We start from the raw sequence: 17,733 nt of genomic DNA, 5'->3' as shown, positions 1-17,733 counted from the left end.
GATGTTATTTTAAAGATTAAAAATAGCAATTTGAATACCTGTCTTTGCCTCAGCTCTGTCCCAAAACCTCTCTACAACTGTACTAAAAGAAATTTTCCAAAACACATAAACAAACAGAGGAGAAAACAGTAGCAACTTTTTTTTTTCTTAAAGATTTTATTTATTTGACAGAGAGAGAGAGTACAAGCAGGGGGAGTAGCAGGGAGAGGGAGAAGCAGACTCCCCCCGAGCAGAGAGCCTGACGCAGAACTCGATCCCAGGACTCTGGGATCATGACCTAAGCTGAAGGCAGACACTCAACCGACTTAGCCACCCAGGTGTCCCCAGCAGCAAACTTTTAAAAGCGGGACCACTGAGAGACAATGATAACTGGCAAAAATGAGAAAGACAAATCCTAAGGCAGTACTGCAGGACGCTAAGAAGCAGCCATATAAGAGCACAGAAAGAATCCCCCAAAAAGATTCGGGACGGCGTAGCACTGCGAACTTCAGGAAGCAGACACAGCAGCGGGAGCAAAAGAGGGAACACTGGTTGGAAGGGTACTGAGGAACGTGCTCTCTATCTCTCTCCACTACTCCTAAAGCGGCATGTTACTTCACTGGAGAAGGTCAAACAGCAGGTCTCAGGACTGGCTACAGGCACAGCTGAAGACGGGTACTCCATCAGCGAGCTCTCACTACACAGCAGCTACTCCAAAAATCGGAGGCTTAAAAGAGTGAATATTGAACTGGCATTCAGAGAGCCAACAGACACAAGAAAAGATGCTCAACATCACTCATCATCAGAGAAATGCAAATACAAACTACAGTGAGATATCACCTCACACATGTCAGAATGGCTAAAATCAAAAACACAAGAAACACCAAGTATTGGTGAGGATGTGGGGAAAAAAGGAACCCTTGTGCACTGTTTGTGGGAGTGCAAACTGGTGTAGCCACTGTGGAAAACAGAAGTGGGATTCCTCAAAAAATTAAAAATAGAACTAATGTATGATCCAGTAATTCCACTACTGGATATTTACCCAAAGAACATAAAACACTAATTTGAAAAGATATGTGTACCCCTATGTTTACTGCAGCATTATTTATGATAGCCAAAGTACAGAAACAGCCCAAGTGTCCATCAATAAATGAATGGATAAAGAACATGTGGTTTTGTACACACATACACATACACACACACACACACACACACACACACACACACACGGGAATATTACTCAGCCATAAAAAAGAATGAACTCTTGCCATTTGCAACAACATGGATGGATCTAGAAGGTACAATGCTAAGTGAAAGAAGTCAGTCAGAGAAAGACAAATACCATATGATTTCACTCATATGTGGAATTTAAGAAACAAAACAAAGAAAGAAAGAAAGAAAGAAAGAAAAGAGAGAAAACACAAAACAGACTCTTTTAACTATAGAGAACAAACTGGCAACTATCAGGTGAGATGGGAGGCAGGGATGGGTCAAATAGGCAGGGGATTAATAGTACACTTATAGTTATGAGCATTGAGTAATGAATGGAATTGATGAATCACTATATTGTACACCTAAACGTAATATAACACTGTATGTTAGCTACAGTGGAATTAAAATTTTTTAAAAATAATTTTTTAAATTATTTTTTTAAAAAGAGCAACTATGTATTAATTGTCATGATTCTATGGACTGACTGGGAAGTCTCTGGAGTGGGCTGGTAGGTGTAGGATGACTTGCCTCACATGCCTGGAGTTGCTTGGCCTCTTATCCTCCAAGGACAGCAGCCTGAGCTTGTTCACATGGTGGCAGAATGGTTTCGGCAGCAAGATGGGTCAACCCCCACTGCAAAAGCATTTTATGATTCTCTGCTGGCATTCCATTTGGTCACATGCCATTGGTAAAACAAGTCACAATCAAGCCCACAGTCAACGAGATAAATTGCAAAATGTTGTAGACACTTCTTTCCCAACTATCACAGATTATTTCACTGTAAACTCAGAGCAAGATTATATCCAGAATAATGACAGATGTCTTCTAGCCCTTTTCGCCTACTTAGATCCCAGGATACAGGTAGCCATGCATATCCCTCCCAAAGGGGCAATGGCCAGACTTCTCTGAGGAATCTGAGCAGCAGAAGAAAGACAAATAATCTGACAGCAGGAGTTCCCCAACAAGAGGGCTTGGCAGAGAAGCCTGGAGCAAAAGACCACCTTCATCCTATGAGCTCCTTTCCAATCAGCTTCTTAGTCTACCAGTCTTCAAAATAAGCAGCTAGCTAAGGAAGGCCAAAATAAGACATGACCAAAGCAATCTAACAGTATTTTGACTGTGCTGGCTGGTTTGTCAAAACTCTAAATTATATGCAAAAAAGAGTATATTTTATTGTATTTAAATTATAATTCCAAAAAACTGAAAGAAAAAAAAAACTTTGAGGAAACAGATATATAAGGAGAAAAAATCTTAAAACAAAATTATTAACAACTTCATGGAGATGAGGGAAGAAATCAAAAAAAGTTGAACCCATTAAACAAGAAAAAGCAAAAAATAAAAAACTCTCAGAAAACAAAAAAAGATCTTATTTGAAATTAAACATGAGAGTAAAATAAGCTCAAAAGAAGGGTTAGAAAAGACAAAGCTAAGAAGATAATAGGACAAAAAAGGCCACAAGAACCAAGTATACAACAACCATCCTAGAAAGAAAGACCACAGAAAACAGGCAAGAAAATTAAAGGAATAATGGGAAAAACTCCCCCAAATCAAAGAGTTTGCAAAACAAAATGTCCCAGCAAGTGCCGGCAGAGTGGATGAAAACAAACCCACACTACGACACACAGCATGGTGAAATTTCACAACACTGGACAAAGAAAAGATAATATAAGGGTATAAAGGTTCAGAGTGAAAAAAACAGGTTTCAGGGGCGCCTGGGTGGCTCAGTCGGTTAAGTGTCCCAATCAATTTCACCTCAGGTCTTGACCTCAGGGTCACTGAGTTCAAGCCGCACGTTGGGGCTTTAAAAACAAATAAATAAACTTTAAAAACAGGTTTCATACAAAGGATCAAGAATCAGAATGGCATCGAGCTCCTCAACAGCAAAGTGAAAATCAGAGGACAACAGAGGAATGCCTTCAAAATTTCTCAGAAATGATTTTACATATGATTCTCTACGTCAAATTACCAACTTCAAGAAAGGCTGGAATAAAGACATTTTCAGACATCCTAAGTGTCCACAAATTTGCATCCCACGCACTTGGATAGCTACCTAAAGGACATGCTTCACCAAAACTGAAGGAAAGAAAATAAAAGTGGGGGGCTGGGGGCGGTGAGGAAAAACAGGACCAGGAAACAGGAAGATCCAAAAGATAAGAGAAGGAAGGTTCTTGACTGCAAAGGGAGACCCCAAGACAACAGCCAAGTGCACCTGCCACGGCATTCCCAACCCCAATGACCCAGAGAGCCTCGGCCAGGATGAAAAGGGTGGAGTGGAATACCCAGAAAGAAATATCAAAAAGGAGTGAGATTTTCCCATCCGGGTAGAGTCTGGGGTTGAATCAGTAAAGAGTACACAGACAACCAAGCAAATGAAAAAAACAAAGGCAATATTTACCTAACTTTCAGGAAAACGAAATAACAGGCAGCTATGGAGGCGTTATCACAGCACACTACACAGCTCAGCTGTAGTCTGGCCGATCGCAATTCTATACACACTGAGTAACACCTCACCAACACGTAACTGTATGGAACACCGGCAGAGAAGGCTGTGTGTGAACTGGGAGAGCAAGGAGGTAAAAACTAAGCAAACACCCATCTTTCATTCATCCATTCTAGTGGAGAATTATTACACCAAGTTGAAAAAAATTTTTAAGTACCAAGAAAAGCATGTAGTTTCCAGATATTGGAGCAAATGTCCAACCAGCTAAGAGTTTTAAAACTCCCCATATACTACACCGTGCCTAACACAGAATACACTGACATACCCACTGAGTGAATAAATGAAGGCATCTAAAGCCACACTTCTGAGGAGCAATCCTAAGTAAACTGCTCTCCTGCTCCTGGCTCTCTCACCTACAGCAACCCTGGTGCCCAACCCAAAGCCACACCTCCACGTCCCCCAGGACCCAGAAGATTCAGCAGCAAGTGCCAAGGTGCAGAATGGAAAGCAGGACATACCTGGAAGGAGGTGGGAATGCAGACAAGGTTCAGATTCTCTTGTTTCACTCTTTCAGCTGTGGAGACAAAAGCCGCGTTGGTGGTTTTTCACTCTCCTCACTTTATGTTTCTTGTTTCTTGCACACTTGCTCAAATCCAACAGGAAAGGAAAGAGGAAAGGTCTACCCCCCACTGACAGCTGCCTTTCATTCTGTGTCCCAGCCTCAGTGAAAAAGCTTGTGAACATACATCGCTCACACAAGACAGGGACACTAGAAAGCTCAAGGAGTAGACACTAACTACAAAATGTGCAATGTCACGTGTTTGCTACAATTATGTGCCTGGCAACGTTCAAAGACCTCTGTACATGTGAACTCTTCTAATTCTAACAACCCAAAGGTAAGTTGCAAATATTATTCCCATTTCACAGATGAGGAAACTGAGGCACAGTCAGGTTAAAGTCACCACACGGTTATATCGATAACAGGTGGCAGAGCTGAGCTATGATCCCACGCAGCTCTGGTCTTAACGACTTCCTTATATTGCCTTTCGCAGAAAAAAGAGAACTTTACTTTTACATTTAGTAAAAAATACTACCATTTGTAGGCCCCAGAACGTGGTTAAACAAAGTTTACTTATTCGTTTTGGATTTGCACCTTTCTTGGGGGGGGGGGGGAGTCTTAAACGGAAACAACTAGCTTATTAAAATTTCAAGTCCTTTTAATCATTGGGTCCACATTGTGAGAGGTTCAGAAAGCACTAATATGAACCCGCAGTAATCCCTGTGCCCTAAAATCCACCACACACTCAATGCTAAGGAAGAAAGGTATGCAACACTAAAGCCCGGGTTAAGCCAATGAGAAGGATTCCAGAAGCCCTCACACCAGCACCACAAGTGCTCTTTTAAAGACACAGTGTTCCTGGACTTTGTCTCCTGAGCACTGCCCCTTGGCACCTAGAAGAAATCAGCAGTCAGGCAAGCCTCTCCTCTGAGCTTTGTTTTAACAAACAAAAGCAGGGCAGTAAAACCTGTTGAACAGCCACAGGGACTGATGATTCCTGAGCCTTTCCTAAGCTCAGCGACACACTGATCAGAACGAAGTCAGCACCTGCAGGAACCAGCCACCAACTTCGGGGGCCTCAAATCCACCCCAGGGTCCTGGACAGGGCAAGCCTGCTCTGAGCTCAGTTAGTCTGTCTGAGATTGCCTGAGGAACCCAAAGGCTTTAGAAGACTTGCCTCAGGGCCCCTGGAGCCACACACAGGCTGATGAGAATGAAAATTCTGGTGAGACCTCATCTTAAATCAGCTCCTACCCTCCAGATGAGCAAAGTAAACAAAGCCAGGCATCCCCCAAAGTTGGCTGAAAAGACCCAAAAATACCACTCAAAAAAGAGCAGAGCTGGGCAGGTACCAAACCTGTACCCCACTTCCTTCCCCTCCTCTCCACCCCCACTCCCATCACCCCACACAGAACAACATCCAGTAAACAGCCCAAGAGCATACCTATTCGCTGCACAGCATGAACAATTGTAGAGCCACTTCCGATTCCGAGCACTTGGTTATTCTGCAAAAAAAAAAAAAAAAAGAGAGAGAGAGAGAGAGAGAGAGAAAAGCAAAACTCATTAATACCATATTTTACTCTCTTTACGCCCACTTTCTAGATCAATTCACCAACATGAGTGCAAGGTAGGTACTGTGCCCATTTTATAGAAACATAAGCACTGAACAGAACCACAGCAGAGCTGTACTTTATCCTAGTGCTCATGGCGATTTATCAGCAGCACCCTCCTCCTTTCATGTCTGACCCTAACATCACCATTTCCTCCTGTTAAAAAGATACACTGGGGCACATTAAAAATTTTAAGAGTTTATTTGAGCAAGGCAGGAAACATCCAATTTAGCAGACAGAAAGGAGCTCTAAGGAGCTATATGAAACGAAAGACTTGTACAGCCAGAGGAAGTGTGAACAAGGAAGTCCTAGCAGGCAAAAAAACAGACTGCTTATTGCCAGGTTACTTTTCTTTAGCAGATGGCAGGGGTCTCTCAGGCAGATTACCTAACTAATGCTGATCAGACAATTCCTGACTGAGTAATTTAACATTCCCTTTCTGGTAGAGTTGAAACAGTAATTAAGTCTCCTTTTTGATGACATGAGCTTAGCACAAGTGGCTCAATTTGAGGCCTGTTGTCTTGTTTATAACAAAAGAAAATCTCACTATGGGCTTCCTCTTGCCAAATGAGTTGTTAATCAGTTGCTGGAACTCTTAAGAAATTTAACATGAATATTTCAGCATGCTGAACTTCCTGAAGTTGCTTATTCAAAGTGAGGTTGTGTAGGGGGGTAACTGATATTGTTGAATGATGATTAAAAAAAAAAAAAAAAGGTAAAATAATGATACTGTTACAACCTGTCCACAGGAAAAACCCAAGAACCATAAATTCATATGCAGTCAAGAAATGTTCAAATGAATTTACAAGATCTTTAGGGTAATAATCAGTTGAAGCTCATAAAACACAATTAATTTGCATTTCTATGGACAGAAATTATCTGCATTGTTAAGAGTGTTCTACAAGTTAAAAGTCTCTCTCTCCAGAGTTGTAAACTGCTACGGGCTCCAGCACTCCAACCAAAGAAGATCCAACAATCTCTTTTGCTCATTTCCAAGTCTTACATGTTTCCTTACAGGGCTAAATTCTTCTCTAATGGGGAGGGCACCTGGGTGGCTCAGTTGGCCTTCAGCTCAGGTCATGATCTCAGGGTCCTGCTCAGCGGGGAGTCTGCTTCTCCCTCTCCCCTCCTTTCCTCCCCCCCCCCCCCGCCTCGTGTGCACACACACACACACACACACACACTCTCTCTCTCTCTCTCTCTCAAATACATGAAATCTTTAGAGTGGGGATAACTGCTCTTGAGGTCACAAGGGGTTGTTGTGAGATCTGACTTAAATTAACATTTATAAACCTTCTCGGTAGGTGCTGAATAAATGGTAGCTGCTGCTCTGGTTTTTAGCTCTTTTGCCTTAGACCGGCAGGAAGTTGCTTAGGAACTGAGTGAGCTCCACATTAGTTCCTAATTGTAGTACCCTGACCCTGTTCTGCAGTTTGTTGTCTAACTGACCTCGGCTGGGTCCCTAGTCTGCTCCTGGGGACTTTCCCCCTTTCTTAAGGGGGCTCAGTAGTGTGATACCTGTTTCTTGTCCTCTGTACTCACAAGTACTCTCAATCTCTCAAACATTGTCCCTACTTCAGATAAAGACTCTTTCTTATAACCCTAACTTGAGCCTCACCCTCTTCTCATATTCTGAGGCAGGCTTGTGCAAAATGGGGACCTCCTGGCATCAACAGGTCAGATGCTGATGTGGTTTGGTATTTCAAAACCTCTCCCATCCCCTTGAGACAGGGAAACTGAAGAGACCCCATGGGGGGAAAAAACTGCTTTTTTGCTCCTTTTCCTGGTTCTATTCTTGCTAGGACCTGTACCCCCAACCTAAACACACCTTATGGTACTGATAACGTATGTCCTTCTTATAAAGGTCAAGGAGTTAATGGTATCTTTAGAGTCTTCCAGCACAACAGATAACATCTAAGGAGAGACTAGGTGGGGTCATCATGAACGGGTTTTCCAAGACCACTGACTCCAGCCATCTTGATGCCAAGACCCCTTGCTCCAGGGCATAAGAGACTTATGGAAGACACCTGAGCACTCAACCTTGTTTTGACCAGTTCCTAGATGCCTGAGAGGCACGTACACGAGGCCACTGTCCTCAATTAAAAATCCCAGCCACCAAGCAAAGACGAGACTCCCGCCTTTCCTTCCTGAGTCTCCAGACACTTTATCTGCTATACTCTATCACTCTCGCTATTCAATAAATTCTGCTCTCACTTCCTACCGGCTCAAGTTTGATTTTGATCCTGTGTGAAGCCAAGGACCCTCTTGGCTGGTCTTGTGGGACCCCCTCTGGTTCCTTGGACCTGGCCAGCCTGCATCACCCTAAAGATACTTCAGGCTCTCCCCCTTCTGCTGACTTCAGGGAGGCTCCAGATGGTGGACCTGATGTCCCCCCCGTGGTCTCCCTGTGATGCCACCAGCCTGAAGGTGCCTGTGGTCAGTCCCCTGCCTTCTAGATATTAAGCTTACATGAAAAGCCACTGAAGCTAGAAAACTCTGTTTTTCACTCTTAGGGTGTACCTAGGCTCTGTGTTTTTCGTGGGGCTTTCCCTTTCTGACCGTCCCTGGGGTTGGCCAGGAATCTTTCAGTCCTCACCTACAGACCCTTTTTGTTAAGCCAGCTTAAACTGCACATTGTAAGTAAGCCAAATCTTTTGCCTGATAGGAAGCAGGGAGTGTTAAAAAGCAAATGGAGTCCTTATATGCTAAGCCCCAAATCACCAAAGACTTGACTTAATTACAGTTTTGGCTCCCCCCAAAATGGAATCTTAAGTCAGTCAGTCGGGAATTGTCTGATCAACACTAGCTAGGGAATGTGGCTGAGAGACTCCTACCATCCCCTATAAGGAAAGTGACCTTGTAATTGACCAACCTGCTTTTATGCCTAGTACAATTTCTTAGTTCCTGCCCCTTCTGGCTTTCATTTTGTATAGCTCCTTGGAGCACCTTCCTATGTGCTAGGCTGGATGCTGCCTGACTCATGAATCATTGAATATAGCCAACAGATCTTTAAAATTTACTCCGTTGAATTTTGTTTTTTAATATTTCATAGAAGAAAGAAAAGTCCTGGGGGGCAACTCAGGACAAACTGAGCCAACACCACTCCACACAGGACAAAGGCCACAGGAATACCCAATGCCAGCCCCTGGGCCCATATCTGGTATGGTCCTTCTCAAAGCAAGACTACATCTCAAACTATGAAAGATTAGAAAGAATGACCAACATGCAGAGGGAGCTACAAAAAAGAAATCAAATGCTAATACTCCAGCAACTAAAGCACTTTTAGCTGCCCCGCCCCCCCACCTACAGAGGGCTTCACCCATCAGCCTGTGTGTGAAAGCTGACGGAAATCACTTTGACTAGCTCATAGTTCCCAAGTCACCAAACAGACCAAGGGACCTCAGAGCAGAGCTTGTTCTACGTCAGAATTCCACCTTCAATCCTGCCCTCAAGAAGGCAATGCATCCAGTAGTCATTTAGCTACCTGAGCAAACCTTAACAGCAAGGTCTTCCAGACAAGTGAATGGTATGTCAAAATGTTCAAAATAGCTGAGTATCTGAACATGTAAAAATCTTCAAGTAATGAGAAAATTACTTAATTTACTAATGCCTAGGTAGGCTCAACCTGACTCTCACACCTGACCGGAAGCCCACGGTTCCAGCTATACAGTAACCTAACTGCCAGAATCCTCATTACCAAACACTCATGTCACTCACAGGCTCCCAGCAGGCAGGTGGCACCCAGACGAACTTTGGTGAGTCAGACAAGCTCTATGCAAGACTCTTCCCTTGACTTCTGGAGGAGGCCAGGAAATTGCAGGGACCTGCCAGGCCCAAAGCTCTTCAACCACGTGGTCCTCCTACGTTGGAATCAAATGACTGGCCCAGGAATCAGTGTCCTAGCCAAAGCAAAGCAGAGAGAGCCAAAGGCTGCCTGTGAGGTCGCCCAATAGCAGACAGCTGCCAAGCGAGCTCTGCTGGAGAAGCAGGCCCCTTCTGATGGGCAATACTAAATCACTTGTCATACAGGCAACATTGGAACTTCACTCACTGTGTTGAGTAGGTTAACTTGGAAATACTTCTGCTGACCAACTGGAGTCACCACTCAGCAACTTCTTCATGCTAAGCCAGTCAAAAAGCAAAGCCAGGCTCCAAAGAGATCAAAGGGAGCTACAGACCTTCAGGAGAACATGGCCCTGCATGGTAACCCATCCTGGGTGGCTATACTCCCAGAAACAGGCAGATCTGAAAGGAAAAGTTCAGATCTGAGTTCAGAGTGGCTACCCAGAGGATTCAACTGCAAACTCGCCAAGTTTTCCATCCATCCAGATGTGGAAGTGGTCACCACAATGGAACACCGATGGGCTAGACAACTGGAAACCCTACCATCCAGAGAGTCTAAGCAAAGGGCCACCAATAACCGCACGAACTCTATATTTGTGTCCATACTCCACACAAACTCAACAAACATTTACCAGGCAGGCCACACTGTGACCAACACTGAGTGAAGATAAGGTTAACTATCTACCAGGAGCTCACTCTTTAGGGGGACAGGAGAGAGAAACATACAGATGACTAGAACATAAGACACCATAAAGCACCTAAGAGGTATAAAGTGCTAAAAAATCGAAGCGATCTCCCCTGACTTAGGAGGTTAAGGAAAAACTGAAAGGAGAACAGGGTCTTTGAACCAAACCTAAAGGACACATATGATTTTAACTGGCAAGATCAGAGGACAAGAAAGAGCATTCTAAGTAAAATGTAGTGATATTAAAATGCAAGCTATATGCCAGTATATATTTTCCAATGTTCTGGCACATGGAGGAGAAAGGATTATAGAAGGACACAAGCCTCTCATCTGTGCATCCTCTCCATAAGGCCCAGTACGTGGCTTGCAACAGATACTTCAGATATGGAATGAAGACATCAGGATGAGGCCTTCTGAGGGCCACTGTGGCAAGAACACATGAGAGCTTCAGAAGATGATAATGCATCACTTGGGAGGTTGGCAGAGGGGACAAGAGAAGGGCAACTGCAATCCTCTGGCCAAGCGGAAAGCCTCAACTAGGAAAGGTGATAGGTCAAAGGGAAGGAAGGGTCCGGTCTAACAACATTCCAAAGGTGGAACGAACAGAACCTTGCACATGACCATGTCGATAAACTTAAGTGAGTAAACAATTTCAAGACACAAAACGCTGGATGAAAACATGGCTTAGATGGGATCCAGGATACTGCCCTGGAGAGGGCTGCTAGCTAAGCCTTGACGATTAGGCACATGACTATGTTCAATAAGTGTATAGATTTGAATTAATTATCCTGTTTGCAAAGTATCCAGGACCTGATTTTCCCTTTCCCTGTAGCCACGTTTCTGGTCACCACACCAACTGCCTGACACATATTAGGCCCTCAACCATCTGGTAAATGAATGAAATGAATAAATCAACATTTAAGAGTAGAAAATATAAAATTCAGGGGCGCCTGGGTGGCACAGCGGTTAAGCGTCTGCCTTCGGCTCAGGGCGTGATCCCGGCGTTATGGGATCAAGCCCCACATCAGGCTCCTCTGCTATGAGCCTGCTTCTTCCTCTCCCACTCCCCCCTGCTTGTGTTCCCTCTCTCTCTGGCTGTCTCTATCTCTGTCGAATAAATAAATAAAATCTTAAAAAAAAAAAAAAAAAGAAAATACAAAATTCAGGTAATGTTAGTATCTCAGGAAGAAGTTTGGTAGGGTAAGCAGGTGTAACTGAGATTGGGATGAGGTGCCCCCAAAAGGCCAGTGAAGATCTCCCCATGACTGCCTGGTAATTTCATAGAATAATGTAGCTGGAATCCAGTGTTTTGTAGCTCTAGCCTGAGGTGGGGGCTTGAAAATTTTTATGTAAGCAAATACATTTTAAGACGAAAGTCAGAAAGACTTATGCCACCAAATACTAATAGGTTAACAGGAATACTAAGAAATGGGGCTTCTCTAATTGTAGAGATTTCATTTACTCATCTATTAATCATTCACTTTATACAGGCATTTTAAAATTGCAGCTTACTGTCCCAATTTTGTAGCTGAGGCACTGAATCCTAAAAGTAGAGCCAGACTACACATTCTGCGTTGTCTCTGTGAATTCCCATAGAAAACTCCACTGTTAACCGGACTTGGAACAAACTACACCACAACAGAGCAGCTGTGGAGCTGGTGGAAGGGCACTGGAACAGGAGTCACTCCGTTTGGGTTCTGGAGGATCCTCGGCCACTCCTTCCACAGAACATGCTGATCCACAGGTTACCACACTGCTCCCCCCCACCTAGTCAAGCTATTTGAGGATGGAACACCATGGTGGCAAAGTACTCTGGACATCAAAGCATTAACAAATGTAAAGAACTATCATGAGAGGAGAAAGGGCATTTGAAACCACTTTCTAAGAAATAGAAGAGAGAAACAAAAGGCCAACAAAGCCAAGGAAACTCCACCAAAGGGCAGAGATACTCCACTTTGATCCCCAGAAGTACTATAATTAAGATAATTAACTCGATTGATGACAGCAAATCCACTCAGGTTAAGAGACTCCACTAAACAACACCACACCCGCCACTTAACAAGTGAGGCCACGACCTCACCGGTAACAGCTCAACTTTATCTCTGCGCCCCAACCTTAAAGAACAGCTTCCTCCAGAATCCAAGTGTCCACCCAGCCCTGTCAAAGGCAGGAGGTTTAAAACCCTCTTTGGCTGTCTCTCTCTCACTGGCTACTACACTCAGGACCGGACGCGCGACAAGCTAAGAAGCTCCTTGGAGTGAAATTTCAAAGCAATTTTCAAACCAGCATCCACCGGCTTCCCAGCATAGTAAAGAGAAGTGAAGATCTCTTGGCAGCCCCAGAACTCACCATTTTCCACTTGTTAAGGAAGCCGCACGGCAAGTCCCTTCCAGCGCCACTCCAAACACATCAGATACCAGACTCCACTTTGCAAACTGTTACCCGGGCCGGACAAGGAGTCTTTAGAAATAAGCTCAACTTTTAGGAAACTCGCCCCTAATCTATCCCACATCTAAAAGACCTTTAAGGAGCACGGAAAAGGGGGGATCTAAACCCGGGTACACCCTCTCCGCTCTAACGCAGCCCCCGCCCCGGCTCCGACAGCACCCGGAACACGCAACACTAGCCCATCACGCACAGCACGGGAGCCCCACGCCCGGAGCTGCTCACCCTCACGTGGTTCTCCACGGCCGCGCGGCCAGCCAGCTTCTTGGCCTCCTCGGCCTTGGACATCGTGGAGGGGGCCGGGCAGGCGCTGTTGGCGTCCCCGTCGTAGGTACCCGTACTGCCGAGGCCCGCGCGGGTCCCGGACTGCGCGCGCCCGGGAGGCTGCACGTGCGAACCCAGGACGCCCCAGCTGTTCCCGCCTCCGCCAGAGGCCGCGCCCCCGGCCCGCCCGGGCAGCGGGGCCAGGACCCGCCCGTAGAGGGTGCTGAAGGGCCCGGGGCGCTGCATCCCGACGCCAAGCTCCAGCCTCCGCCACGGTCCCGCCCCCGGCTTGTCCGGAAGTCTGGTGGCTGACGCATACGGCCCGCGCGGGCTACGGCCGGGGTTCTTGCTGGGAAGTGTAGTTCTTTGGCTTCGGCAGTCCGAACCCACGCACCAGCCGGGACTACCAGTCCCACAATGCTGAGCGAGTGACGCGCAATAGCCCGCGACGGTCCTGGGCGCGCCGGCCCGTAAGGACCGAGCCAAGATCCGAACCTAGTTGTGACCCCCAGCAGAAGTGTTTACGCTGCTCCTGGGTGGTTTCCAGGGATACTTCTGTCTCTCCTCGCAAGCGAGAGGGGGTGGAAGAGCTGACCCTGTCGTTTTTCCCAGAAGTAAGAACATGGCCGTGGACGAGTCCTGAGGCCAGTCGCCGTTATGGAGACGTCGCCCCCTTTTGAGAGTGACTTCTCTAGAACCTCCCCAGCGAAATGCACATGCGGTTTGGCGGGCTTGTTATTGGACAGAGAACGGGTTCTGAACTCAGGTTCAGCTGCTCCCCGCTGGAAAATCAACATTCGAGAGCAAGTGATGGTGGGAAAAGAAAGGTTACTTTATTCAGGATGCTGGGGAGACGGTAGACGAACGTCTCAAAGACCATCTTCCCCGATCAGGCGAAGCCAGAGAGTTTTAAAGAGGAAGGCATTGAAAAAGGGAGAGGGGCTACGTGCAGAGAAGCCGGTGCCCAGGCAGCTAGTTGTATGTGGACGTGACCATAAACAGACTTGGTGTCGGTGACAGCTGTTTTCGAATGTAATCAGGCCTTATCTGCTGGGCTTTCATTCCTCAAGGCCAATGGTCTGCAAATCTCAAGGAAAGTAGGCTGGTTCTGCTATAGACCTAGGGACTTAGGTTAACAAGCAAGGACTGCATAAGCATGAAGCAATTTAACCAGAGACGGTTGGAGTGCTGTTACACGCTGAAATCTTATCATTAGAGCTGAAGGCCCAGGACTACAGGTTTAGAACTCCCAGCCTTAAACGTTGTTCTGCACCAGACAGTTTTGGATGGCCAGGCTCCCGGATGGAGCCTGGCCCCGCACATACAAGTATGTCCGCAGAGACCTGGCAATCCTTGCTGACTAATGAAGGGATTCAGAATAGGTGTCCCCAAAATGTGCCACTTTGCCATGTGGACTGTTTTGAGCGGAAAGCAATCCAGACCCTGAGGACTTGAGAGAATTTTGCTCCTCCCTCAACTACCTAGAAGTATTTAAATTGGGTGTCTTTCCTAGAATAAGAGTTATTACCAATGATAAATATTATCTCACACATCTGTATAGCAGAGCACACATCTCATTACCCATCTTCTGCTCCCTTATTGCCTGTGAATTGTGCTCCTCCCACTTTGAAGCCCAAGGCACTATCCCATTCCTTAGCTCAGGATGGCATGCATACACACACACACACAAACACACACACACACACACACACATATATATACAGTCTCAAATACACCAAGAATTCGTCTCTGTGAAGCCTTGAGCAGCATCAGTCTGATTTACCAGGTACCCAGCCCCCCCAAAAAGGATGGATTTGTGTCTCACTTCAAGAAGGGGGCAAGAAAGGAAGAAAACAACCTGTTCTGCCACTTCAGTACATAAATGAGTTCTCCAAAGAAGGCAGAAGGGCCCTTTCTAAGACTGGACTGCACCTTTTAGCCAGGGACCCTCACAGCTGGCTTCCTGACCTCATTCAGGTCTCTGCTTGCTCAGTGATCTTCCCTGCTCACTTAATAAAGTACCCCTGCCCCAATCCTCAGCCCGCCAGTCCCCACCTCATGCCCATCATATCATCCTATTCTGCTCAAACATCATCCCGTTAAGTAATCTGTTTATTTATCACCTGTATTTCCCCCTTCTAGAATAGAAACAGAAAACTTGCCTTTCTTCACTAATGGATGCCTGAATTTACAGAATGAATGAATACAGGAAACCAGCCCTTGGCTCCTCCTTCCCCTCATCCTCCCAATTCCCCACCCTCACCCCCACTCCACCTCAGGCATGATACAGAAAAATTCCCCTCTTTATTAGCTTACAAGCAGTTTCAAGAGTTTCAGAAATAGTTTTACACTGAGAAACAGTGATGAAACAACAGACCAAATAATTCCATCTCAAGTGTTTCCTGTAAGTCTGGAGCTGTTGGCTAAGGATGAAGCACACTGCAGGCATCCAGTGCTCTGCAAAGCATTCCTGACGACTTTTACGCGAATCGTTGCCGTGCTGAGTTCCCTGACTCAAGGCTCAGCCAGAGCTTAGAGGGGAGGGACTTCTGCTAGAGGCTGCTGGGCCTGGTGTCACCACACAGGCGCAGAGTGCAAGCAGGAGAGAAACAGACCTGAGGTCAGCTACGTTTGTTCCCCACCCTCCACGAGAGAAGCAGGATACACCCTGAATACCATTTAAATGACCTGACATAAAGTTCTACTAACGGGAAAAGAAGCTGCAGGAAACGAGCATTGTTTTTATTATTACAGAGAGGATAAAAAGCAAAACAAGTTGCTAACTTTCTCAGCATATTTTTCTTAAATTGGTTAAAGTTGGTTAAGTCCAGGCTCTCCCAGCCTTCATTTTTTTTCTAAATTACAATCTAAATATTTATTGGTTTTATGACTCAGATGTTTTGATTATAATATTTTAATAGACTTTACTTTTTTTAATGATTTTTTATTATATTATGTTAGTCACCATACAGTACATCCCCGAATAAGACTTTACTTTTTAAAACAGTTTACGGTCATAGCAAAATTGAGCAGAAGGTACAGAGATTTCATCCTCCTGACCCCGCATATGCATAGTTTTCCCCATTCTCACACATCCCCCACCAGAGTGATACATTTGTTACAGTTGTTGAACCTACATTGACCTATCACCCAGAGTCCCCAGCTTGCATTATGAGTCACCCTTGGTGCTGGACATTCTATGGATTCAGACAAATGTACAATAACATGTATCCACCACTGAGGTATCATACAGAGTAGTTTCACTGCCCTAAAAATCCTCTGTGTTTTGCCTATTCATCCCTCCCTCTCCATTAATCCCTGGAAACCACTGATCTTTTACTGTCTCCATAGTTTTGCCTTTTTCAGAATGTCAGATAATTGGAATCGTATACTGTAGCCCTTTCAGATTGGTTTCTTTCGCTTACTATTATGCCTTTAAGTTTCCTCCATGTCTTTTCATGGCTTAACAGCTCACTTTAATCACAGTTTATTTATCCTCATTCACCGACTGAAGGACATCCTATTTGCTTCCAGGTTTTGACAATTGTGAATAAAGCTGCCATAAACAGTGTGCAGGTTCTTGTGTGGACATGTTTTCAGCTACTTTGGGTATACCAAGGAGTGTAATTGCTGGATCATATGATAAGAGGAGGTTTAATTTTGTAAGAAACTGACAAACTGTTTTCCAAAGTGGCTGTACTATTTTGCGTTCCCATCAACAATGAATGATAATTTCTTGTTGCTCTACATCCTCGCCAGCATTTGGTGGTGTCAGTGTTCTGGATTTAGACCATTCTAATCAGCGTGTAGTGGTATCTCATGGTTGTTTTAATTTGCATTTCCCTATTGACATAGGACGTAGAATATCTTTTCATATGCTTATTTTTCATCTGTAGATCTTCTTTGGTGAGGTGTCTATTAAGGTATTTGGCCTATTTTTTAATCAGATTTTTTGTGTTCTTATTGTTGAGTTTTAAGAGTTCTTTGTATGTTTATGCAACAGTCCTTTATCTGATATGATTTTGCAAATGTTTTCCCAGTCTGCGGCTTGTCTCCTAATTCTCTTGACAGTGTCTTTCACAGAGCAGAACATTTTAATTTTAATGAAATCCAGCTTATCAATTCTTTTTTTCATGGATTGTGCTTTTGGTGTTGCATTTAAAGAATCATTGCCAAAGCCACAGCCTTCCAGATTTTCTCCTATATTATCTCCTAATTTTATGGTTTTGCATTTTTACATTTAGGTCTATGGTCCATTTTGAGTTAATTTTTGTGGGTATAAGGTCTTTGTCTAGGTTAATTTTTGCATGTTCCAGAACCATCTGTCGCAACTTCCCTTAGAGCTCAGGGCCCAAGAAATCTTTTTGTCCTCCTGGTTACAAGGAGAACTTCCTGCTATTAGACAACAGAAGCTATGATCTGACTTCTCAGAAGCTCAAACCTTTCCCTTTTTAGTAATGGAACACAGCTGGTACATTTAAATAAGTGTTTCCTACTTTTTTTGTACATTTCCTATTATCCCCAGTAAGTTTGAGGTTACCTTGTATTGTCCCCTTATATATTCACCCGGGACCAAAAAGATAGGCAGTGCTGCACCTTAACATATTTTATGAATGCTTTTAATTTTTACCCCAAGAAGCCTTTGAAATAAATACACTTATCCTAAAGCCACACTATCCACTAGGGAGAGAAGTCA

General features: G+C 44.7%; 1 protein-coding gene across 1 annotated transcript in view; it reads right to left on the bottom strand.

Annotated features, from left to right (window-relative positions):
- The window catches only part of RPIA (ribose 5-phosphate isomerase A), a 31,629-nt gene extending 18,288 nt beyond the window's left edge, over positions 1 to 13,341 (bottom strand). The window contains exons 1-3 of the mRNA XM_045808895.2: positions 12,999 to 13,341; positions 5,635 to 5,695; positions 4,150 to 4,205 (exon numbers count right to left, since the gene is read on the bottom strand). Of these exons, the coding sequence (XP_045664851.1) occupies positions 4,150 to 4,205; positions 5,635 to 5,695; positions 12,999 to 13,283 (402 nt within the window). The 5' untranslated portion in view covers positions 13,284 to 13,341. The remainder of the gene's footprint in view (positions 1 to 4,149; positions 4,206 to 5,634; positions 5,696 to 12,998) is intronic.
- Positions 13,342 to 17,733: the final 4,392 nt, after the last annotated feature.

Source organism: Ursus americanus, chromosome 7 (genome assembly GCF_024610735.1).
Source record: "Ursus americanus isolate L20-20 chromosome 7, mUrsAme1.1.p, whole genome shotgun sequence".
NCBI classification, from domain to species: domain Eukaryota; kingdom Metazoa; phylum Chordata; class Mammalia; order Carnivora; family Ursidae; genus Ursus; species Ursus americanus.
Note: the sequence above shows the minus strand (reverse complement) of the source record. Positions and strands in the feature narration are given on the sequence as shown.